The 24,665-nt window shown below is 46.9% G+C and overlaps 1 protein-coding gene across 4 annotated transcripts in view; it reads right to left on the reverse strand.

Moving 5' to 3' along the window:
* Nucleotides 1-24,665, reverse strand: part of Fgd3 (FYVE, RhoGEF and PH domain containing 3) — a 55,333-nt gene that overhangs the window by 9,048 nt on the left and 21,620 nt on the right. For 3 of the 4 annotated variants that reach the window (XM_013026427.1, XM_013026426.1, XM_013026429.1), the window contains exons 8-17: nucleotides 20,180-20,318; nucleotides 19,116-19,174; nucleotides 17,648-17,794; nucleotides 16,628-16,720; nucleotides 14,749-14,828; nucleotides 14,038-14,068; nucleotides 13,489-13,596; nucleotides 12,180-12,242; nucleotides 5,006-5,128; nucleotides 1,451-1,591 (exon numbers count right to left, since the gene is read on the reverse strand). In XM_013026427.1, coding sequence (XP_012881881.1) covers nucleotides 1,451-1,591; nucleotides 5,006-5,128; nucleotides 12,180-12,242; nucleotides 13,489-13,596; nucleotides 14,038-14,068; nucleotides 14,749-14,828; nucleotides 16,628-16,720; nucleotides 17,648-17,794; nucleotides 19,116-19,174; nucleotides 20,180-20,318 — 984 coding nt within the window. The remainder of the gene's footprint in view (nucleotides 1-1,450; nucleotides 1,592-5,005; nucleotides 5,129-12,179; nucleotides 12,243-13,488; nucleotides 13,597-14,037; nucleotides 14,069-14,748; nucleotides 14,829-16,627; nucleotides 16,721-17,647; nucleotides 17,795-19,115; nucleotides 19,175-20,179; nucleotides 20,319-24,665) is intronic. The other variant, XM_013026430.1, reaches the window with a different exon arrangement.

Consider the following 24,665-nt stretch of genomic DNA (forward strand, 5'->3'; position numbering starts at 1 on the left):
TTAGAAACTATGTAATCACTTAATCACAATCAAAAAAAAAAAAGAACTTCGGGGAAGGGAGGGAGGGAGGGGATGGTAGGGGGAAAACAATGGAGGGGCTAACAATGTTCAAGAGGAAGTGTACTCATTACCTCACTCATGTAACTGTAACCCTCTGTATAGTATCTTTACAATAAAAAAAACTTAAAATAAAAGATATGTACTCTTACTTGACTTATGAACTGTAATCCCTCTGTATATCACCTTTATAATAACAATTTTTAAAGGGGAATAAAAGATCCTTACATCCTTAACATCTTAAACAAACCAAGGTCAGAGCTTCTGGATGGCCTCAAACCAGGACAGCAAGGAGCTTTGGCAGCTTACTCATTCCAACCCACCTGGACCAAGTTAGGGAGGGAAAATTACACAAAAAGTTCCAAAAACAAAACAAAAAAAATGGCTGAGTACTGGTGGCTCACACTTGTAATCCTAGCTATTCAGGAGGCTGTGATTTGAAGCCAGCACAGGCAGGAAAGTCCATAAGACTCTTATCTACAATAAATTACAAAAAAAGTTAGAAGTGGAGCTGTGGCTCAAGTGGTGGAGTGCTAGCCTTGAGCAAAAAGTTCAGAGACAGTGCCCAGGGCCGAAGTTCAAACCCAAGAACCAAGGAGGAAAAAAGTTCCCAGCTAGGCACCAGTAGCTCCTAGCTACTCTGGAGGCTGAGATCTGAGGATCACAGTTCATAGCCAGCCCAATCAAGAAAGGCTATAAGACTTTTATCGCCAATAAAACTACTCATAAATAGCTGGAAGTGGCGCCATGGCTCAAGTGGTAGAGCACTAGCCTTGAGCAAAAGAAGCTCAGGGATGGTGTCCAGGCCCTGAGTTCAAGCCCCAGGACAGGCAAAAAACAAAAGTTCCCAGAAGATCCCACTTACAGCTTGCTCTGAAACCTCATAGTGTGTCAAGTTAGAGAGAAAGGAAAATGCATGATTCTGGAAAACTGTGTTTTTCTTTTTTTCAGATTTCCTGTCATTCCATAAAGTAGGAACTGGGTCCTATAGAAAGCAGGGCTAGGAAAGTAGTAGCCGCATCATGAAGAAGCAGGGAAAGAGGAAAGGGATAGGGAAACAAAGGACGCCATCCCTCATCCCCTAATCTCCCATCCCCGACTACCTTCCTAGGGGGCTAGAGGTAAGACTGACCACCAATTGGAGCTCAGTGCCTGAATTAGATGGCAGCTCTATTGCCATATCCATCATTTGGTAGGGCAGAAGCAAAGCTGCCACATCTAACTTATGGGTACAAGTGGTTCCCCATCTGGCCCTGACTGGTTCTTAAAAGCCATATGTACACCCATGCATGATGTTTCACATTCCATTGCTCCCAGTGGTTCTCTAGGACCTGAGGAGCCCACTGAGGCACCTTGCCTATCTTTCCTGGTCCCAGGGACCAGGGCCACTCACCTCTGTGCATTGCTTGGACTCTGTGAGAGCCTCGGAGCTGGGGTTCATAGGAGTTACTGGTTCGCTCAAGAAGCATGCTCTGCAGACACGGCTCTGTCTGCTGTTCTCCGCCTTGAACTCAGAGCACTTCCCACAGATGACCTGCAAGACAGAGGGTATCTATGACCCCCACAAGCTGGGTGGAGGAACAGGAGACACCTAACAGTGTGTTTATCCTGGCCTGAGGCAGGGAGCTGGGAACCCTGTCTGAGGACAGAGATTAAGGGTGTCAAAGATGGCCTTGAATATAAGGACCAATATGGCAGTAAGAAAAGTGAACAAAACTACTATTCACATATTGCTGGCCAGAAGACCCATGCAAATCAAAACCCTAAGGAGAAGCCACTCATGTCCCTCAGATATTATTATTCCCCTAACAGGAAATAACAACTCTGCTGTTGTAGAATATGGAATAGTACAGCTCCCATGGGAAATCATATGGAGGTTCCTCAAAGAGGAAAAGACTCAGACTGAAACTCTAGCTACTTAGTAGGCTGAGACCTGGAGGATCATGGTTTAAAACCAGCCTGTTTAGAAAAGTCTGCAAGATTCTGTCTCCAATTAACCAGCAAAACACTAGACTAGAGGCATGGTTCCGCTATGAACAACAACAACAACAAAAGCCAAATAAGAATATGGGGGCCTGTGTTTAACCCCCTGAACTGGCATTTAAAAAAAAAGAAGTAAGAGGAAGGGAAGTGGGGGGAGAGAATAAAGAAAGAATGACCATATATCCATCAACATCAATGTCATTTCTGGACATTTATTCAAAAGAAGCAAAGGCATGTGTCAGTGGCTCACATCTATAATCCTAGCTACTCAGGAGGCTGAAATCTGAAAATGCATGAGACTCCAATTCACCAGCAAGAAAACAGAAATGGTGCTGTGGTTCAAGTGGTAGAGTGCTAGCCTTGAGTGAAAAAGGTAAAGGACAGTGCCCAGGCCTTGAATTCAAGCCCTAGTACTGGTGCTCATCTCTCTCTCTCTCTCTCTCTCTCTCTCTCTCTCTCTCTTTCTCTCTCTCTCTCTCTCTCTCACACACACACACACACACACACAGAGGAAATGGAAAGGGAAGGGAAGGAAAATACAGGAATGGAAAAGAGAGGAGAGGAAAGGAAAAGAAAAGGCCCATGTACAGCCATGACCACTGCAGCACTATTCACAATAGAAGAGGTGGAGGCACCCAAATGCCTGTCGATGGAGGAATAAGAAAATCATGGATTATCCCCACAGATATTATCCAGATGGGCAGGCACTGAATGTACTTCCCACTGGATTTAAACCAAGGGATGTACCTCAGTGAGTCCTCCAGAGATCTCCCTAGCCTGGATCTCACCCTCCCATCCTACCCAGAGTCCTCTCTCCTCAGGGTATCCTCCTATCAGCTATCCTATCTCTCTTGCCTCAGTATTTCTTCCTCTGTTGCATCTTACTCCTAGCACCTAAATATCCTGTCTCAGCACCTTCCATGCCTCCCTTCTTTCTTCTCTCCTGGGCATTTGCATGCCCTTGGCAGACACTGCCTGAGTTATACCTTGGCCTCCTTGTGACCAACTACAGGATAGCTTTGGTCTTACCACCTGCAAGTCCTTGCAACATGAACTTCCTCTCCTGGATGCTCACCCTTCTTGGACTCTCTCACATATCCTGTAGACTCTTTGTATATTAGGCCCATTCCTGGGCCTGGCCAACTGAGCCTTCCCTCCCCTACCCACTCCCAGCCAGTATACTGGCACATGCTGGCCTGCTCTCCATAATCAGTAAGCTGCTTGGGCTCCTCCCCAACTTCCACCACAACACAGGCTGTGGTAAGTCAGCTCCCACACTACTTCCTCTTCCATTCCTTCCTTATTAGAGATGACAGACATCAATGTCTCCTACCTGCTCTCTACTTGGTGTGATCAATAGAACCCACTGTGCAAATCTAGAAGCACCCTTTTCCACCTGGCCTTGATGGCTTCCCTAAGCCTATGTTCACCTTGGGCCTGGGCCATGGCCTGTGGGTATCCTAGGCTCCCCAACATTTCAATGCCCAATCTACCCAGCATGTCACTCATCCATCCACTCATCCATCCATCCATTTATTTGCCCATCCATCCAACCATCTACTCATACATCCATTCATGGTCCATTAATCATCCGTCTAACGAATCAATCATCTCTCCATCTACCCATCTCTCCATTTATTCCTCCCTGTCTTATCTTATGGCCAGCATGACGAGGTTTTATGGAAAGGTGCAACAAGGAACACCAGGTCAGGCTGCTGGCACCTTTTGGAACAAGTTACAAATCATCTTCATGGTGAGATCTCTCTCCCATCCTCAGAGGGAAAGGTAATTTTGATTGAGAGAGGGGGGAGGGGAGAGAGAGGAGAGAGAGAGAGAGAGCGCGCACGCTTGTACTGAGGCTTGAACTCAGGGCCAGTCCCTTAGCATTTTCACTCAAGGCTAATTCTCTCTACCACCTAAGCCACATCTCTACTTCTGGTTCTTTGCTGGTGAATTAAAGTCTCATGCATTTTCCTGCCTGGACTGGCTGCAAACCATGATCCTCAGATCTCAGCCTCCTCAGTAGCTAGGATGACAGGTTTGATTCACTGGAGCTAGCAATTTTGATATCTTAACCTAAACATATTTGAATAATCAGCAACTTGCTCAGGGAGGTTTCTATGTTCAGGATTAAGAATGACTCAGCAGCCCACTGTCAGGAACAAGGACTTCAGAAACGAGGGAGGAGAAATGGAAATGGCATGAGATTAGGGGACCAGTCAGAGGTATAGCCTTATCACATGGACCCAGTGATCTTCATCACCACTGAAGCACTGGAACAGAAGTCATCAGGATAGTACTTCTGCCCTGACCACAGCTTTACCCTTCTCTCACCTCCTTCACACTATACATAAGAACGCTATCACTCCTTTGTTCTCAAGGGTACTATTCTCAAGGCTAGGGTGCACTGTGGCTCCAAATCTAACACTTTTTCAACTTCAAAGAATATCAGGCACCAGCACCAGAGGTGATCAAAGAAATGCGGTCAGCTTCTGCTTAAAAGGGACAATATCATGTTCAAGGGCATCTGCATCCAAGAGATGAGATCTGGATGCAAGGGTTTGTTTTGTTTTGGTGCCTGTACTGGGGCTTGAACTCAGGGCCTAGGCATTATCCCTTTGCTGTTTCACTCAAGCCACGAGAGCCTCAGGTCCACTTCAAGCTTTTATATTAGCTAACTAGAGAAAAGAATTTCCTACCTGACTTGGCTTTGAACTGCAATCCTCAGATCTCAGCCTCCTGAGTATCTAGGATTACAGCATGAGCCACTGGCACCCAGCTGAACGCACATTTGCCTGTCCACTGTGCAGTTTACAGAGAGGCGAACAGCTGTGTACATGGAAGGCAAACAATGCCTGTTACCCAATGGCAGTGGCTGCTGCCCATCACAAGGACCTGTGAGAACCCAGCAGGTGACTACCTGCCCCTCGTCTGAACAGGTGCTTCCTTCTCATGGCCCACTCACCGCCCCACAGAGTTTGCAGTGATGTCTCCTCTTGGTGATGGAGTTGAAAGTCTCCCCACAACTCTTGCAGTTCTGCTTTTCCTTGTCACGTCTGGTCTTAGAGGATAATTTTCTGGACTCAAACTACAAGGAAGCAAAAAGCTGCTATTAGTTATAAAGCATGTGGTCCACTAGATGTAGAGGAGTGGCTCAAAATTACACAAGTGAGCTGGGCGCTGGTGGCTCATGCCTGTAATCTTAGCTACTCAGCAGGCTGAGAGCTGAGGATCATGGTTCAAAGCCAGCCTGGGCAGAAAAGTCCCGTGAGACTCTTATCTCCAACTGATCACCAGAAAACCAGAAGTAGTGCAGTAGCTCAAGAGGTAGAGCACTTGTCTTGAGCTGAAGAGCTGATAGACAGAGCCCAGGCCCAGAGTTCAAGCCCGACCAAAAAAATAATAATAATTACACAAGTGACACACACTCAAGGCCCAAGTATACTAATGCATAAGGAAAGAAAGAAAAGGGCCAAGCTATCCTGGAAGCCTTAGTATTCCCCAGAGAGATTGTGGGCAAGAGGATCTGGGTGAAGCTGGATGGCAGCTGGTTCATCAAGGTCCATCTGGACTGAGCACAGCAGAACAATGTGGAGCACAAGGCTGAAACGTTTTCTGGTGTGTATAAGAAGCTCACGGGCAAGGATGTTAATTTTGAATTCCCAGAGTTTCAGTTGTAAAGAAAGATGACTAAATAAAATATAATTCATAGTTTAAAAAAAAAAGAAAGAAAAGAAAAGAAAAAAGGACCAAGCTGGCTACACCTTCCCTCCCAGCCCCACCCCTACAGGCCACCCAGAGCATCACACATTATATGGAGAAATGTTCCAAGCAGATCAGGTTCTTTATGTTTAGAACAACTTGACCAATGACTATCTGGCATGTCTGAAAAAATATGAATGAGAGCCAAAGCTGGAGCAAAACCAAGTGTACTACACAGATGGCACATGACACTTGAGGCTTGGATGTCACCATCTGCAGCTCCAGAGTCATAGGGGTTCCAAGATCCTACACACACACACACACACACACACACACACACACACACACACGTTCTGTGTTGGGTACTCAGGGATAGCCTCACTGTGCCCTTGCATACCCCCATGCACAAACATAATGTGTGTACCCATATGCCTACATGTGCCAACTGAACAGAAGCATCTAGTAGGGTTATGTGCTCATATGCTGTCTCCTGTGATACTGCCTAAACACAGGACATTGCTCACCTGGCACTGACTAATTGAGCTTCAGTTTCCCTTACAAGCAGTGCAAGGCCAAACATATCTGTCATCCACTGCTCTGTCATCCACTAGCCAGGATATCCTGTGTGGTTTCTCTGATGCTCAGGGCCACAGTTAAGATTCCAAGCCCACCACATAGCAGGTATGCATCCCAGACTCCATATGCAAACCCTGTGTTCCCCTGGCCTCAGTTCCCCAAGTACCAGCCTTGTCTAGTCCATGCAGGGCTTCTTCTTCATGAGTCTCTCAGGATTGCAAGAGTGGGGGCAGCATGCAGGAGGACACAGGAGCCCAGAGCATGGAAGGGAAAGCAAGAAGAAAGATGACAAGAGAGGGGAAGGAGGCATTTGCTCTGGTCCTGTAGCCTCCATCCTATGCTCACCTTCAGGGTGTCCACCTCCCTTTGTTTCAAGTAAGCAATCCGAGGGTCAAGTTGGTGGGTATGGTTGAGAGTCCGATGGCCCTAACATGTAACTCAGGGAGGGTGGAGGACCCTGGCATGATACTCAATGGGCAGCTCTTCATGGTGCCAGAGAATGCAAGAAGCTATGGCAGCCACCAGAACATCTATGAGGGGCCAGCACAAGAAGATATAGGAAAAGCCTTGATGGGCTGATGTATGTATGTGGCCAAGAACTTGATCTTTGGAACCAATGAGGACCCTATCTCAGACAAAGCTCAAATGGAAGTTCCTGAGGCAGGTAGAACTTCAAGACTGAGGGCAGTACTATGGGTTCCTCTAGCTCCCTTCATCTGGCAAGTGTTTCCTGTTCAGAACAACAGAGCAAAGCCAAACACCCAAAGAAAGTACCCCTCCTGCACCTGATCCTATAATGTTGAAGCTTACAGCACATTGGGGTTCACCTTGATATGGCTTTATCTCCCATCACCCCAGGTTCCCAGTACAGAGGTCTGGTTGGATCTGTAAATTGCAGTTGACCAGCTGGCCAAAGGAGATCTCATTTGAAGTCCAAGAACAGGTCTCCCAGTCAAATATACTATAGATCCTTCTTAGATGAGGTTGTCAGGCAGAGTTGAGCAAAGGAAGGGGACTCAGATTTTTTGTATGCATGTCAGACATGCTGTTCTCAAGTCTGCTTCATGAAGGTGGAAATTAAGGGTTCCATAGTAACTGCCAAGCACCTCCAACGCTGACCTGTAAATTAGTGTCTATAGAAGGCCAACAGGGCAATTCTGATTCTCTTTGACAAGGTTATCTACACAGCATGGAATTGGGAGGACAGCTCAAAAACACAGATTTGGACTCCCATAAATGGCCATGATGAAACTGCATCAGTTAAAGCAGGTAGTAAAGAGACCTAGCCATAGGGATCTACATAGACAAAAGCAATGGGCTTCAGGCATGACCTAGAATCATTTCCACAGGAAGTGGCCAACAGAAGCCTCTCTACTGCTCGCAGGGCCCAAGGATGGACACAGGGTAAGGTCTCATCCAGAAGGACAGCTGCAGCATTGTGAGAAAGCCATTGACCCGAAGTTGGCCAGGGCCGGTACCTCGCTGGCATCTTGGATGAATCTGTATGTCACCCCCTGTAGATCTAGAGCCCTGGGGGTGAGGCAGGAGAGGGAAGCTTTTAGATTCTGGTTTTTGTGTTTCTTTTAAGAGAAACTGGACTTTGGCAAAAAGAGAAAGACTTTGAATCCTGTCAGGTTCCTTGCAAATAGTTCTGGGCTGGACATTCCCCCTCTCTTAGGTTTTTTCCCCCTTCTTTTCTTTCCTTCTCAACACCCCCTCCTGCCCCCCTCCCGCCCACAGGCAGTCCTGAGGTTTGAATTCAGAGTCTTGGGCTTGGTAGGCAAGCACTCTACCATTCAAACCACCCTCAGCAAGTCCCTCTCTTAGGGAAGAGGGGCTTCTGGGACTGTACAGCTGAAGAGATTGCAGCTTTGGAAATTAAACCATTGTATCATGAGTGCATTTGTTTTCCTCTCTGATTATTCTAAGAAAAGGCTTAAATTTGGATTCCTATAGCAAAGACCATTCTTTGGTGCCAGCATTATGATTTGCTTTTGGAGGTGTGAAGGGGATGTGTGGTATTAGGGATTGAACTCAAGGCCTCATGCTTGTTACATAGGTTTCCTACGACTTATGTCACTCCACCAATCCTTTTTGCATTGGTTATTTATGAATAGGGTCTCATTTGAGTCCAAGCTGGCCCAGGATCCTCCTATTTGTGCTTCTCCAAGTAGCTGGGAATAACAGGTAGGTGCCACTGTACACAGTTACTGGTTGAGACAGAACTTTTTTTTTTTTGGTGTGTGTTGGGGGGAGGTTGGGAATGGGAGTTGGGCTGGCCTTGAACTGGGATTCTCTGATCTCTACCTCCCAAGTAGCCAAGATTACAGGCTTGAGCCACTGTGCCTGATCTAAAACTTGCTTTTGAGCATGCCTTTGATGCCCTGAGCACATGGACACCTTCACTTGATTGTTCAGTACCAACTAGCAGATATTCCATGAACCATCAAAATCTCAGCTCAGCTCAGGGAAGGCGCCAATGGGAAGTATGTGCCTTTGTCTACTGCGGGAACAGAGAGACCTCAGGCTATTTGTTGGAGGAAGGACCCACCCCAGCTTGGTGCAGGTGAAGGGACATAGACAAGGAAGCCAGAACTGGATCTGTGACCCCTGATCTCCTGGTGGCTGTGGGATAAATGCTGGAGATCCTGTAGAAGGCTAGACCCCAGGATAGAAGGCAAAGAGAGTGAGGTACATGTAGTATCTAAGTGTGGTCATATTCCCAGGAATTCTGGTGACCAAAGGACATAGTCTGAGGCCTCAACTATGAGGCTCCCATCAAAGAAGTAGGTGTCCAGTAGGCACAGCCCCTGTGTCAAGCATCCAGAAGCTTCCCTGATCTCCCTGCCCAGAGGAAACTGAGGCTTGAGTGGGCAACACTTGCCTGAGCCTTCAATCCAGGGCCAGCTCTGAGCCTGTCTTTCTATAGTGTAAAACATTTTAAAACATGGCCTGTCAGGTTCCTTCCGACTAGAATACTCTAAGCCCTGAACCAATACCCTCCACAATAGGACTCCATCTCCCAAGCAGATATCTTATGCTAAAGGCTCTGAAGCCCACCCTGGTATCACTGTTCCTATAAACTGCTTGACACTTTTTAACCAAAGATCCACCATGGATTCTTGGGACACTGAGGGCCCTTCTCTAGAGCCCACTGGCCCAACCTCAGGAAGAATCACACAGATGAGAATCTGGTAGCTTTCATATCTTGATCTCCTAGTGGCCAGCTAGTGACCAGTGACATTTTCACAAGGCTGAGGACTGCAGGAACTTGCAGTCCACAGTATCATCAGAGATGAGGACCTTCTTTGATCATTCTGGCCAAGGGATATGGGGCTGACTGGGGAGTATTTCATACATATGTGTGTGAGTTACAGAGTACTCAGTACAGAATACTGACCAGGTGATGGTTAATATACCCCTCTGGCAGCTCAATCAGTAGGTGCAGCCATGCACACAATGGGTGCACACTGCTTTCCATACATTCCTAAATGCTCAAGAAAAGGGATTAAAAAACCTTCCTGAGGGTTAGTATAGCCAGCATAATTACACATATGGTCTAGCAATTTGGAAAGTTGTTGATGGGATGATTTGTAATGGGCTGATTCACATAAGGAGCTCCCTAGAACAGGCCATGGGCTTTAGGGATGTGAGAAAGATAGACCAAAAAAATGCAAAGGCCTCAGTCAAGTAGCATCAGGGAGGCCAAGGCTTTGAGGGTGGAGGGAGCAGGAAGTAGGCATGGCCAGATGAAAGCAAGAAGCTATTGGGAGAGTTGACATATTCTTTTCCCCTGCCCTGTTGCCTTGACCCTGGTCACACTTGCTGATTTTTTCTTTCTTGCATATTGATTTATTCTCCTTTATATATATGCCCAAGATATATGTCAAGATAACAAGGTAGGTCTATTTTTAATGTTTAGAGGAACCTACATACTGATTTGCATTTACTAGTTTATGTTCCCACCACTAGTGTATGAGGGTTCCTTTTTCTTTTTTTTTTAATTTAATTTTGTTGTAAAGGTGCTGTAGAGAGGGGTAACCATTATATAAGTAAGATAATGAGTACATTTCTTTTTGAACATTGTTACCCATTCCTTTGGGTTTTTTTCCACTATCCCTACCCCATCCCAATTTTCAATATCAGCCAAATTTCTCCTCTGAGTGCGTGTCTGCTCTTCAGAAGCCCGACAGCAGCACCACCTAAAGAGTCTCTCCTCTTGCCTCTTATCTTGGGGTTCTCTCCTTCCCTTCCTCCTACTCTTGTTCCTGAAAAGCTTTATCTTTTCCCAAAACTTCACAAGCTTTCTCCAGATTGTTCAATGTCTGGGATCCTGAGCTCCACAGACCTGAGAAAGCTCAGGTCATAGAGGAGGAAGCAGAGTACTATCCAGGCCCACCCATGGCTTTTGGCACTTTGGCCATGGCTCCATTCTATCCCTAAAGGGGGTAGTTGTCACACACTGACAATCCAGGTCACCACAGGAATGAATGATGATTCCATAGGAATCTCCTGCTTTCTACTCCAGGCTGACTCTGTAACAGCAGACAGTCCTTTTCCCTACCTCTAGGCCAGCTCACCTGACCACCCTGAGCCTACCCTCTCCTCTTAAATGGGGCTACGTGACAGAACTCAAAGGCAGCAACATAACTTAACAGGGCTTGTGTTCACAGAGAGCTGGAGGGCTGGAATTTATGATCAGGCAGAGTCATCAGCTGCTCTAGGACAGGTGGTCCACACCTGTCCCAAATGCAGAGTGACCTGGGCTGTGTGTGAGAGACAGAGAGACAGAGACAGAGGGAAAGAGAGGAACAGAGAGACAGGGAAATCTAGAAGCAGGCAGAGGAGGGATAGAAACAAAGACAGACAGACTGGCAGACAGAGAACATACAACAGACAGAAGCAGAGAAGAGAGAAGACAGAGAGAAAGAAAGGAAAGAGAAATCATGGATATAGGCACAGCAAACAAAGATAAAGTCAGAATGAGAGACAGAGACAAGGAGAAAAGAGAGGGAGACAGAGAACAAGCATGGGGGAAAGGAGGCAAATGTGGGGAAGAGGATGTCTTGCTGAACCCTGAGGTGTTCTATGGAGACGACTCCAGAGGGAGAAAGAGCTCGTGTCAGGGAGGGACCAAGAGAACCTTGAGCCAGCTGCTGCTCAGGGTGGTCCTGGGCTCCTGGTCACCACCAGTGCTGGCAAGTGTGGGGCCCCATAGCTAACAATGTGGCTCAAGTACTGGAGTTCACTGTGTCCTCAGCCTAGTTTACCTCCCCAGATAAAGTAAGGGAGAAGGGCTTCCTCACAGGTCCCGCACTGAGCCCCTGGAGAACGGGTGTGTGAACACAGGCAGCTGTGAGGGGAAGGGTGGGAGATGGCATGGTCTCAAGACAGACAAGCACTCAGAGAGGTGAGGAGACCATGTTCTTATCAGCTCCTGGTAAGCTTCTGGGGTGAGGAATAAACCTCTTTTCTTTGCATTTCTGGGGTGTTTATGAGAACCTAGCACCTCATTATGATGTGTTTTATCAAGACATGATTCATGCAAAGCAAGAGCATAATGTTCACAGGGAGAGCTCAGAGAATTCCTCCATGGGCACACAGCTAAGAGAGGACCACCAACAGCTCCCCCATGACCTCCATCAAGAGGCTCCAGTCATGACCAGGCTGGCCCCCAAATCACCAACACCTGACCTCAGGCATAGCCTCACATTTGAACACCATGCCCTGAGCAACTGGGGTGGGGAGTGGGGGAAGGGACAGGTTGACCCTTCAGCCGTCAACCTCCAGGTCACCCTGGTCAGATCCCTCCCTGGTACCTCCTTATCCCTGCTGACCATTGACGGAGAAGGGTCACTCACCCCTGTGGCATTCCCACTGCCGTCAGTCACCCCCACAGGCTCCACAGAACTTGCACTCACCACCTAGAAAGGAACCCAGAAGCTGAGTGTAAGATGGCTTCCTGGCCATATATGCTGGGCAGTGGTGAGGGAGGGTTTCTCAAGGTAGCACCCCAGTGCATTGAGGGCACAGTTCAGGGATTCTGAGGAGATGCTGTGCTTCCTGAGCTGAAGACATCTGGCAGAATGAGCATTTCCCAGCTAATGGTGGGCACTCCCAGGTGAGATCTTTTGTGACCCACCTTGATCAGAGGCTCTAGATCACACCTGTAGCACAGGGAGGAGGTCTCTGTGGGTTCCCTCCTCATCCTTCAGGGGGTCTTTGTGGAGAGTCTGAAGACCCTCATGTCTGCAGGGCTCAGCCTACTAACAACAGCATGACATCCAGTTTAACGCCTTCTGTCCCTAGGTCACCTCCACTTAGGGAGCACAACGGAACCTTCCTTCCCAGGAACAGTGCTAAGTTTTCCTCTAAAATACGTCCAGGAAGCAGGGGATGGGGGGAAACAAATAGATGTGATGCAAATGTCAGGTGATCAGTAGACCTTGTGAGGGCCAGGAAGACAGGGCTAACTGGAGGGAGGTATAGAGCTGCTGGGTTTGGCTGAACAAGGTAGTTCTTCCACATGTACCCAATAAGAGTGGGGGGCCACCACTGAACACTGAAAACAGCATGGGCCCAGGTGAACACCTCTTCCAAGATGTCTTTGCTATGGTTTCAGACTCTCTTGACACTGTCCCAGAAATAGCCATTCAGGACCCTTCCTTGCACTGAGCAGAGATCAACATCCACATCCAATTCTCTCTCCCTGACTTCACAGAAGGAGGGAGAAGAGGAAGGGCCAGGGTCGGTCTGGGGCCTCAGCCTCATCTTGTCCTGCACGGATACTCAATGGAGACCCTGCAGCCTACCTCCCCACATGGCTCCAGGACAGCTCCATAAAAGACAAGGGATAAGATGCCCTGGGCTCTGATTTGACATCCCTCAGAACAGAGAGATTGGGGGAGATAATACTACTGCAGAAAGAGAGAGAGAGAGAGAGAGAGAGAGAGTTGTCTGCCATTACTGGATATCCTAGGCTGGCCAAAGTAACATGCAGGAAGGGTACTGTGGTACCCATGTCCCTGAGCCAGAGTTGGTGGCCCTGATGCCCAGCAGGCTGCAGTGGCTACTCAGTAAAAGTAGTCAAGGTGCCCACCCACAAACCTGCGCCTCTCTCCCTAGCAGGCAGCCATCGCCCTTCTTCCCTGACCCAGGCTGCTGACTCACAGGTGAGTCTGGCGACAAGGTGGACTCCTCATCCTGGCTGCAGGCACCACTGAAAGCTCTGAAGGTCTCACTGTTCTGCTTGTGCTTCTCGATGGTGGCTTGAATGACCTGGACACAGAGCAAAGCCACAGGGCTGTCAGAGAATAAGGTGGGGGGCGGGGGGAGAGAGAGGAGGGGCACTGACCCTGCCTCTGTCCTGAGCATGAGGTCCTGGCACCGATGGAGCCTCTGGCCATCTTCGTTCTTCTGAATGAGTGATGTGGGTAAGAGGATCTGCTTCAGGGAGACACTTAGCTCATGGCCCTCTCAGCTCATTCATATCTATTCTTTTGTTTTTAATGGGGAAGGGCTCTTAGAGGTGATGTGGCATTTGGAGGTGCAAATGCAAGCATGTACTGTCTCCCTTCTGGGTAGGATCCAGGGACAGCTATTAGCAGGCCTGGAGGAGAAGAGCTTAGGGTCACCCCTGTACTCTTGGCTCTAACATGAAATGGACATACTGCTCAGTGACTTGGGAATTTGGTTACTTTAAAACTTTAGAAGTTTCACCTGAATCCATTCTTTCTTCTCTTCTTCTGTCCTATAAAAACAAAAATTGTATTTTATCAATCCCATCGTGGCTACTCACTATAAACCCCTAAGGCCTATAGCACATACTTAGCCATTCACAGGTCAATGCTAGAAGGTTGGCTTGCAGGGGGAAGGGTTCAAAACACTGTGGCCAGGTGGGGTTACACTTGCTTGCTATATAGTGGAGGTCAGTGCTTGCCTGAACCCTAGTGGGCAACTCTAAAGCTTTCACACTACTGATGGCCAAATTTCCCACATACCACCAGTGAGAGCACAGGCCTGCCTTTAGAAGGTAATGTGACAAAAGGCACTGAAATATGGTGGCTATTGAAATTATGTACTATAATATATAAAAGAGGCATTACATATTATCATATCATGTATGTTACATGTTATATATCATATATTTTATATTTCTATGTATACGTAATATATTTCCATACACACACAGAAATTTCTGGAGTATATATGGAATGGTTAAAAGTGTCTACCAGACCTGGGAACAAGAAGTAGGCAAAGGCTTAATTTTTCATTGACCTCCCCTTGTTACTGTGAAATGTTGAACAATGAATAAATAAATACATAAAAACATATTGATAGGTTATTCCATTTAAGAAAAGAAGCCATCTGTTGAAACCTCAGATCAAAGACATTCACTGAGCATCAGACTAGAAAAGGCCTGTGCCATACCGAGTCTGAAGTTCCAGGGACCTTCTTCTTCCCTTTATAGTGAACGTAGGTGCTGCATTTGGCTTGACAATATCCTGTACCTGCAGAGCAAAACGGGGAACAAAACATAAGCAAACACAAACCAGTCACCTTAGTTGCTCCTCAATGACAACCTTACATTGTTGAGTTGGAGATTTTTCTCTGAGGAGGTGTCAGAGGCAACTTTCGGCCTTCTGGTCTGCAAGAAAGAGAAACTGAGGTTTGGAGTCATGGTAGCTAATGCTGGTTGCTGCTTAAGCTGGTCCAGAGCTGGAACTTCTTATCCCCTGTATTTGGAACGCTACTGAGAAAACCCATTCCTCAAGTCTCTTCTAGAAGTTTAAAAGTTGCTTCCAGCTACCCATTGCCAGTCTTTCCCCACTGGCACAATGGGCACTGCTTCCCAGCAGCACCACCTCCCTCCTTAGGCCGGATGAGGATCTTATGAAAGAGCCAGGAGATCCTTAGCCACTCTGCAGACATCTGAGCCTATGTGGACAGCCACAGCCTAAGTTTTAAGACTTAAATGGTAAAATGTGTACCCAGACTGAGCTGACAAAAAGGATCACTTATTTGTAGGTTCTCAGATTGTCTCTGCTACCTCAGCATAAGACCACAGAGCATAGTATCAAAACTTGGGAACCCTGTGACCTTCACAGTGATCCTTATTAGAATCCTCATCCCTGATCAGCCAACTGGTGGCTTTAGGGAAATAGAGACTCTGGACACAGCCCAGAATCACAGGTTGAGAATTGCATTAACACATCAGATTCATTAAAACAGGACTAACTCCTTAGGGAGAAACACTGAAAAAGATGTCTTCTGACTATAGAAAAAAATAATATATATTTTCTGTAGTCATTGCTTGCAATTGATGTGTGCATGCGTGCGTGCGTGTGTGCGTGCGTGCGTGTGCGTGTGTGTGTGTTGCAGCTTAAGCTCATGGCCTGTGCTGTCTCTTCACTTTTTCACTCAAGGCTGGAACCCTATCACTTGAGTCACAGCTCTTCTATCTTTTTGGTGGTTAATTGGTGTCTTTCCTGCCCAGACTGTCTTAGAATGGAAATCCTCAGATGTCTGCCTCCTGAGTAGCTAAGATTACAGATGTGAGCCACTAGTGCCTGGATGTAATTGTCTTTTATAACCAGTACCAGGACTTTTTTCATTGTCATTTAAGCAAATTTTTAATATTTTCTATTAGCCAATATTTATATTTTTCCCCAGAGCTGAGGACTGAACTCAGGGTCTTGCACTTGCCAGGCAAGTGCTCTTCCACTGAGCTAAATCCCCAACCTCTTATCCAATATTTCTGAAGCACTCATCAATTCAAAGCCCTTCCCACAATGGACAAAATCCATTCCAGTTCCTACTGCTACTATGAGACACAGAACAGGCTCCTAGATGGGGCGGGGGAGGATATCAAAGATGTAAAGGTCATTTGCAAACCATCCTCTGGCTTTGAGAGTGCAGCAGAGGAGAAAGCTTGGAGTCCAGGGTCTAGGCTGGGCAAACAGGCTCACACTCCACACTTAATTTATCCCTGCAACTCAAGCATCACTTTAAGGTATTGCAATGGATCCTGAGTCCCAGCCTCATTAAATGACAACACACACACACACACACACACGCACACACACACACACACATATCCCTTGAAGCTATTCACTTCCTAACAACCTCATCTCATGAGGCTGGCAGGGACCTCGAAGATGAATCAAGCCAGAGAGAAAGGAATTCTGACTCTCCAGGCCAGGGCACCAGGGCTGAGATGGTATAAGTTCTCAGAGTTGGTAGCCAGAAACACTGCTTGGGGTCCCTTCATGCAGGTATGAGAGAGGGGTGGGGAATGGGGTTCACCTACCTGGAGATCAGAGATGTCCATTTTCTCCCGGACACTGAACTTCTGGCCCATGAGCCGCAGTTTAGGCACACAGTAGAGGACCATGCTGTTGAACTGCAAGGACAGCTTAGTGAGGCCACAGTGAGTTCCTCACAGGGGACCATTGTAAGCTTTCCTTTAAGGTTGTAGAATAAAATATAGGGTTTTTTAAATCTGTTTGTTTTATGCCAGTAGTGGGGCTTGAACTCAGAACCTCTCACTCTCCTTCAACTTTTATGCTCAAGGCTGGTACTCTGTGACTTGAGTCATGCTCCATCTCCATCTTGCTAGTGGTTAATTGGAGATGAGTCTCATGCCTTTCCTGCCCAGGTTGGTTTGGAACCATGATCCTCAGATCTTAGCTTCCTGGGTAGCTAGAAGAAAAGGTGTTAGTCACCAGCACCTGGCATAAAATGTACTTTTAAACAGATGTATACAATCATTTTAGCTATGAATATATCTTTTAGAGAGCTGACTGGACAATAGCTTAATTTTCATCTAGTTCTTAGTCTTCAGTTTGTTTACTGTGCATGTGCACTAAATGTGTGCTAAGAAAACACAACTTTTGAATGAACCACTGACACATGTGCAACTATGGATGAATCTCTCAAATTCATTTATCTAGCAAAAGAAGCCAGAGCTGTCTCATAGTGTTTATGCAGTGCTATGAAAAAATGTAGAACTATAAACATATCAAAATGAACAGAGGCTAGGAGGGTGCTTTCTAAGCAAAGGAGGACCTGGGTTTGATCCCTAATGGCACAAAAAGAAGGAGAGAGACAAGAAAGAGGAAGAAGAGGAGAAAGAGGAAGAGGAGAAGGAAGAAGAGTAGGAGGAAGAAAAAGAAGAAAGAAGAGAAAGAGAAGGAAGGGGAAAAGAAAAAGGGAGAAAATGAAGAGGAGGAGGAAGAAGAAAGAAGAGAAAGAAAAGGAAAGGAGGAAGAGGAGGAGGAGGAGGAAGCTGGGGAGAGGCAGGGGAAGGAGAAGAGAGAGCCCAACTCACCAAGAAGAGGTGACGGTCCTGAGCTGTGCCGTTCTTGGCTGACAGCTTCTGAATTTGGCCCTCCTTTATCAGCTCATTGGCTGGGTTGACAATGTCCTCTTCTCCACCCAGCTGCTCGTACACCTCCAGGAGCTTGTGCATTTTTTCCTTTAAGAGACATAGAACTTTGGCAGGTGTATGGTCACAGGGTGACCAAAGGCCTTCAGGGTCTGCTGGGGACCTAGGGGCAAGCTAAATCTTGCCCTGTGACTGCAACCCAGAACCCCAACAGGACAAGGATCCTGCTGACATTGAAAATGAAGGGAAAATGTGGTGACATGTGAGTTGGTTATGAAATGACTAGAGGTTCATCATGTAGTGAATAACAACAACAGTAATAGTAACAACAAATAACAACTACCTCCATTGCTATGTGTCAGGTGCTTTTCTACACAATATGTATTTAATTCTGATAAGATGGGTTCTATTGTTAGTCTAATTTGTAGAAAAGACAAAGAAAGGTCCATGGAACAGCCATGACTCAGACTGGGCCAATACATATGTCACAGTCCTAGGCCATGATGACTAGATAGATGGTTATGTGGCCAGCCTGTATCCTAAGATTTGATGGGACAGGGGCAGCAACTCCCAGTCCCAGCTCTGAGCTAGAAGCAACACAAAAGAAGGCAGACTGGAGCCTGGAGGGACCTCAACACTAGCAATGTAGTCTGTATCTGTATGCACTGTGCATCCACACCTCCCATCATTGGACTTGAGTGATCTCAGCCTGTACAAGCAAGCAGCTTAGGCTGGCCCTCTCTGTCTCAAGAATGGATACAGGTGGATACAAGTAGACCAAACAAACAGTATAGGATGTGAGAGTCATGAATGAGAACTGACATGGTGACAGGTCCTGCTCTTGGCACATGGTGTGCAAGCGATTCTTCCTCCTCCCACCTCCTCCTCCTCCTCTTCCTCTACTGTACTGGTCTTGGGGCTTGACTTCAGGGCCTGGGCACCATCCCTGGCCTGGGCACTATGTTTGAACTTTTTTCTCAAGTCTGTTGCTCTACCACTTAATCCACAACTCTACTTCTGGCTTTTTTGGTGGTTTAACTGCCCAAGCTGACTTCAAACCATAATCTTCAGATCTCAGCTTCCTATGTGGCTAGGATTACAGGTATGAGCTCCCAGCACCCAGACTGCAAGTGACTCTTTTAATCCCCAATGAAGCCTTACAAGGCAGCTTCCTCACATGTCTCAATTTCAAAGATGGGGAAACTAAGGTACAGAATGCTAAGTAACTGACCAAAGGTCACAGGTGAAGTGAGGAACAGGCCTGTTCAGTTGCAGACAGATCTCTGACCATCCTTGGGACAGCTCCCTTGGAGAGGATGTTCACTGATGTGGTAAGGTGCTTGCTGGTGAAGCTCACTTGCTCCCACTCTCCCTGCCCAACTTAGAAAATGCTCACAGCAGTTGCACTCACCATTTTCCTAATGGCCGCATTGGAGTGGTTGGCAGCTGTGGAGATGAGCTCCAGAGACCCTGCAGGAGGAGAGCCCAATCAGCCTGGGCATGTGGTGACTTCATATGGTCTCACCCAAGAGGCTGACTCTGGAGCTTCAGGCAGCTACCCACACTGAGAAGGTGTTGTCCCTGCACTTGACCTTTCTTGAAGGTCCCCAGACACACTACAGGCCCAGCCTAGAGAAGGGGTAGGATTCAATGCCCTGTGGACATAGTCCCTTTGCTGGGCTGCTAGGGCCACTACCAAATGGGATCCTCCACCAGCCCCCTCCTGCATAGATCCCTGTCCTGTGCTGCCAGCCACATTTATCTATGCCCTTGGGCTATGAATGTGTGTTCTCTGCTGACCTCACAGGGCCCATTGCTGGGGCTTAAGCTTTGGATGGGGCCAGGCAGCAGCACCTTCCTCAGAACCAATGTCTCCTTCACACTTCAGACACACAATGTATTTCTCTACTTTCAAAAACTCTAAGTTATTTCCTGACAATTAGGCAATTAAGTATTTTCTCTCTCTCCTTTCTCTCTCCCCCTCCATCTCCCCTTCTGCCTTCCCCTCCCCCCTGCAGCCTTCCTTCCTTCTGCCCGGCCCCCCGCTTTTCTTTTCTGTGCCGGTCCTGGGGCTTGAACTCAGGGCCTGGGTGTTGTCCCTGAGTTTTTTTGCTCAAGGTTAGTGCTCTACCATTTGAGCCACAGCTCTACTTCTGGTTTTTTGGTGGTTAATTGGAGATAAGATTCTCATGACTCTCCTGCCTAGGCTGGCTTCAAATAGAGATCTTTGGATCTCTGCCTCCTGAGTAACTAGGTTATATGTATAAGCCACTGGAGTCTTGCTCATTTCTCTCTTTTTAGCTCTGTCCCTCTTCCCTGTCTCAGTCTTTATGTATCTCTTTTTCTCAACTCTCTATTTGTCTTTCCTTTCCCTTTCTCTACATCTTCTCTCCTTCCTTCCCCCCTTCATTCTCTCCCCTCTTCTCCCTGCTTATGTCAGCATTCTGGGGATCTTTCAGGCTTGGGGCCACTCACTCTCTGCATCCTTTCGATCTGGGGCATCTCTGGGGAGCCTCTTCAGATAGTCCTTGAGCAGCAGCTCATAGCGGGGGACCCTCTGCACAGGCTCCAGCATGTGGTGTTGCAGTGTCAAATTTCCACACACCTCTTGTTTCTGGAGGGAGAGAGAGCGCGAGAGTGAGAGAGAGAGAGAAAGGAGAGAGAGAGAGAGAGAGAAAGTTTTGGTACCTGAGGACACACACATGGACACTGTCCCTGAGCCTGCTTCTGGCCACCACAACCCCAGGAGGCCGGTAAAGCTGCCTACTATTTTTTTTTTTTTTTTGCGGTCGTGGGGCCTGAACTCTGGACCTGGGCACTGTCCCTCAGCTCTTCAGCTCAAGGCTAGCGCTCTACCACTTGAGCCACAGCACCACTTCTGCTTTTTCTGCTTATGTGGTGCTGAGGAATCGAACCCAGGGCCTCATGCATGCAAGGCACCTTCCCAGCCCCAAAGCTGCCTACTTTTAAAGACATCTTCTACAGCTGGAGAAACTGAGGCTCAGAGAGGCTGAAGGATGAAGCCCTGACTCGGACAGGTTGGCTCTGGCCCCAGATCTCTCCCTTCACCCACATCCTCATTGAGAACACACATGCCAGGATGATGCCCTTCCTCTAGAGTGGTTTCTCCCTATCCTGATCAACCAGGGCCTGAGCTCGGCTTCACTGTCCTTCCTCAAATGGAACCAAGCTTCACTCACTCTCCCTTTAGGGAATCAGGACTAGAAGCTGTCCTAAGATGTCTTTCTGCAAATAAACTCAAGTGGGATGATCTTTCTGTGCTGAGACCCTGGTGATCCTGGCCTTACCCAGCACAGCTCATGGCTCCCACACCTCTCCTCTTTCTGGATCACAGATCCTCTTTTCTAATGCTTCACCTCCTCCTCACTGCTGCTGAGAAGTCCAGACCTTGATCCATCTGGCAAACCCCAAACACACATGTGCTGCTGCCATCACTTCATTGCCTCTGTCTCCCCTTGCATTTTCTTGCCTACACCACCTTATTTCCTCCTTCCTCATGTGATCACTGGCAGTTCAGCTGAGTGGAGCTGATGCTTCTGTTGCCCTGTCCACCTACTGCCAGCCTCTGGCAGCAGCAACAGGTCCTCTGCCCCTTGTACTTGCCTCAGGGACCAGAACAAAACAACTTTCAGCTCAGATGAGCTCAAAAATGCCTAGGAGCCAGGCACTTGGTGGCTAATGCCTGTAATGTTAGCTATTCAAGAGGATGAGATCTGAGGACTGTAGTTTGAAGTCAGCTCAGGTAAGAAAGTCCGTGGGACTCCGGTCTCCAATTTATCAGCAAAAAGCTGGAAAGAAGGTGTGGTTCAAGTGGTGGAATACCAGCTTTGAGTATAAGAGCTAAGGGATAGTGACCAGGCCCTAACTTCAAGCCCTAGGACCAGCACACACACACACACACACACACACCTTGGATACAACAGGACTAGAAATGCCAATCAAAACAATTACTTCATGGGAGAATCATCAAAGGATGAGGAGGCACAGGATATTTAATGATCTCAAAGCATCTCCTTTGCAAGAAACTTATGAATAAGGGAAAAACACCTTACTCCAGGGAAATGCACAAAGGGCCTGAACCAAATTATGGCCAAATCCAAATTGAAGGAAAGTTAACCAATAACTGAGCAGGACAGAGGCCTGTTCTAGATGGAGAGACAAATGGTATTGGTCTTAGGTTGAGTTATAGACCAAAAAAAATAAAAAAGAACATTATTGAGACAACTGTTGACATCTGAATGTGGGCTGTGGAACAGGTAATTCTATGACATCAATTCAAAATTCCTCATTTTGATCATTGTGCATGTGAGATAACTGCCTCCTTCTTATTTATTGATAAACAGCTATAGTATCTGTACTTTAGTTTCAAAAAAACTAAAAACTGATACTTATGTGTGCAGGGAGGATGGTAAACAGGATAGATGTTATCTGCTTATAACACTATGTTATTATTGCCACTCCTCTGTAAATGCTTGAAGTTTTGTTTTCAGTTTAAACAATTTTTAAATCTGTTTTGGATTAAACAAAGGAAATACTCAGGCCAGGTGGGTAGCTCATGCCTGTAATCCTAGCTGCTCAGGAGGCTGAGATCTGAGGATTATAGTTTGAAGCCAATCCAGGCAGCAAAGTCTGTGACTTTATGTCTAATTAACCCCTAAAGGCCAGAAGTGGATGTATGGCTCAAGTGGTAGATCACTTACCCAGAGTGAAAAAGCTAAGGGACAATGTCTAGGTCCCAAGTTCAAGCTCTAGTACCAGCACAAAGAAAATTTTAAAAAATGAGAAAAAGAAGCCTTCATCAGTCATTGCATATGCAAACATCATTCAATCCTATTTTGTCTGTGGCAGGGCTTCACAGCCTCAACCTGTGGATCACTAATGTGGATGGTAAAATATTCCCAGCTCATGCCAGGAGCAACATCAAAGTCAACAGATATGGCCTAAGTCTCTAGGAGCAAAGTCTGTATAAAATGACTGAGCTGGGCTGAGACTAAGGTGTAGAATTTTCCCAATGCCTCCCAGCTCAGTGCTCAAAGTCAGCTAGCAACTGGCTGTGATTATAGACCATGTCTGCCAACAAGTGTCCCCAGCACCACCCATAGCTTAGGACAATTTAGTGCTGGTACAGATATTGCAGACAATTGTCAGACCAATCTTGACAGTGTTTTGTCACCTATGGGCCTGCTAGACCCAAGAGTCTGGTCTGCCCCATCTGAACAGGGGACAGCTACCTAGGCCAGACCAAGCACTTGTCACTTCAGAAGAGAGATGCTCATTGAGCACACATATATCACCATGCTGTGAAGCTGTGTGACGTAGTTTACTGTCACAGCATCTCCTGGGAAACAGACAAAAATCCCAAAGTACAGCCTCCCTCATCCTCATCCTGCTTGATAGGCAACCTGGGAAGAAAACTCAAATACACAACTCAAGTTTGTATGTGTTTTCTGTTCTTTCTCAAAATAACCAAATAAATTTAAATTGGCCATTGCAAATTGAATTTTATTTATTTATTTATTCATTTATCTATGTTGATCATGGGGCTTGAACTTGGGGCCTGGGCTCTGTCCCTGAGCTCTTTCGCTCAAGGCTAACACTCTACCACTTTGAACCACAGCGCAACTTTCAGGTTTTGAGTGATTAATTGGAGATAAGAGTCTCACAGGGACTTTGCTGCCTGGGCTGGCTTCAAACCACAATTCTCAAATATCAGCCTCCTGAGTAGCTAGGATTACAGGCATGAGCCACTGGCACCCTATTTTATTTTTGTGCTGGTACTGGGGCTTGAACTCAGGACCAAGGCATGCACCCTTAGCTTTTTCACTCAAGACTACCACAGTTGAGCCATACCTCCAGTTCCTGACCATTGCAAATTTAACAAAAGTTCAACTTCCTCAATCATAGCATTATAATGACAATGATAAAGATGAAAATGAAGGAAGAAGAGAAGGAGGGGGAGGGGAAAAGAGAAGGAAAAGAAAAGCAGCAGACTTAAACATTAGGACTAGAAAGAACACTCAGGCTGCATGGGGCTTGGATGAGGGAGGTGCTAGGGTAGCTCCTGACAATAATTTCCCTTCATAATTTATGGTGCCTTGGCTGTTGATAAGATTGCAATGGGAACATATTCCTGGGAAAGAAACCATGTTGCAGCTTGTATTTTGGAAAATCAGGCTTTGTTCTTGTTTCCTCCATAGGGCACACAACCACAGCACGTGAGCTGTCCTAGGATGCTCTATCCTCAAAGAGATTCTATTCTGCTGGTCCCTATCTGTTTCCCAGATCTGGGTGTCACTGCAGATAGAGAAGACTGAAACTGCTCTCTCAGATACAGCCTGAACAGACTCCCAGGTGGGTGAGGAGAAGGTGAAGCTTACTGAGGTTGATCATAACTACTTCATGGGAGCAGCTGGGATAAAAGTCAGCAGAGAGGGAGGGGGGCAAAGGGAGACAAAAGGGCTCAAGTAAGTTTATATTTATCTCTCCTCTCTGTGACCTCACACTGCTCCTGAGTTGGAGGTGCTTGGAAGCCATGGGTAATCTAATGATAGGTAGAAAAATATGAGGGGAGCTGGGCATCGGTGGCTCATGCCTGTAATCCTAGCTACTCAGGAGGCTGAGATCTGAGTATTGCAGTACAAAGCCAGCCCGGGCAGGAAAGTCCATGAGATTCTTATCTCCAATAAACCACTAGAAAACCAGAAGTGACGCTGTGGCTCAAGTGGTAGAGTGCTCAACTTGAGCTGAAGAGCACAAGGACAGCACCCAAGCCCAGAGTTCAAGCCCCATGACCAACCAAAAAAAAAAAGATATGAGGGGTCACCTCACATCTAGGCCCTATCTCCACATCGTCTACAGAGGGCACTCATAGCCTGAGTCCATTAAAATACAGACAGAGTGCAGGAAGAGTATGTATGTATATGTAAGGGTGTGCATGTGA

This window comes from Dipodomys ordii, unplaced genomic scaffold, assembly GCF_000151885.1.
Source record: "Dipodomys ordii isolate 6190 unplaced genomic scaffold, Dord_2.0 Scaffold93, whole genome shotgun sequence".
Taxonomy (NCBI): Eukaryota; Metazoa; Chordata; class Mammalia; order Rodentia; family Heteromyidae; genus Dipodomys; species Dipodomys ordii.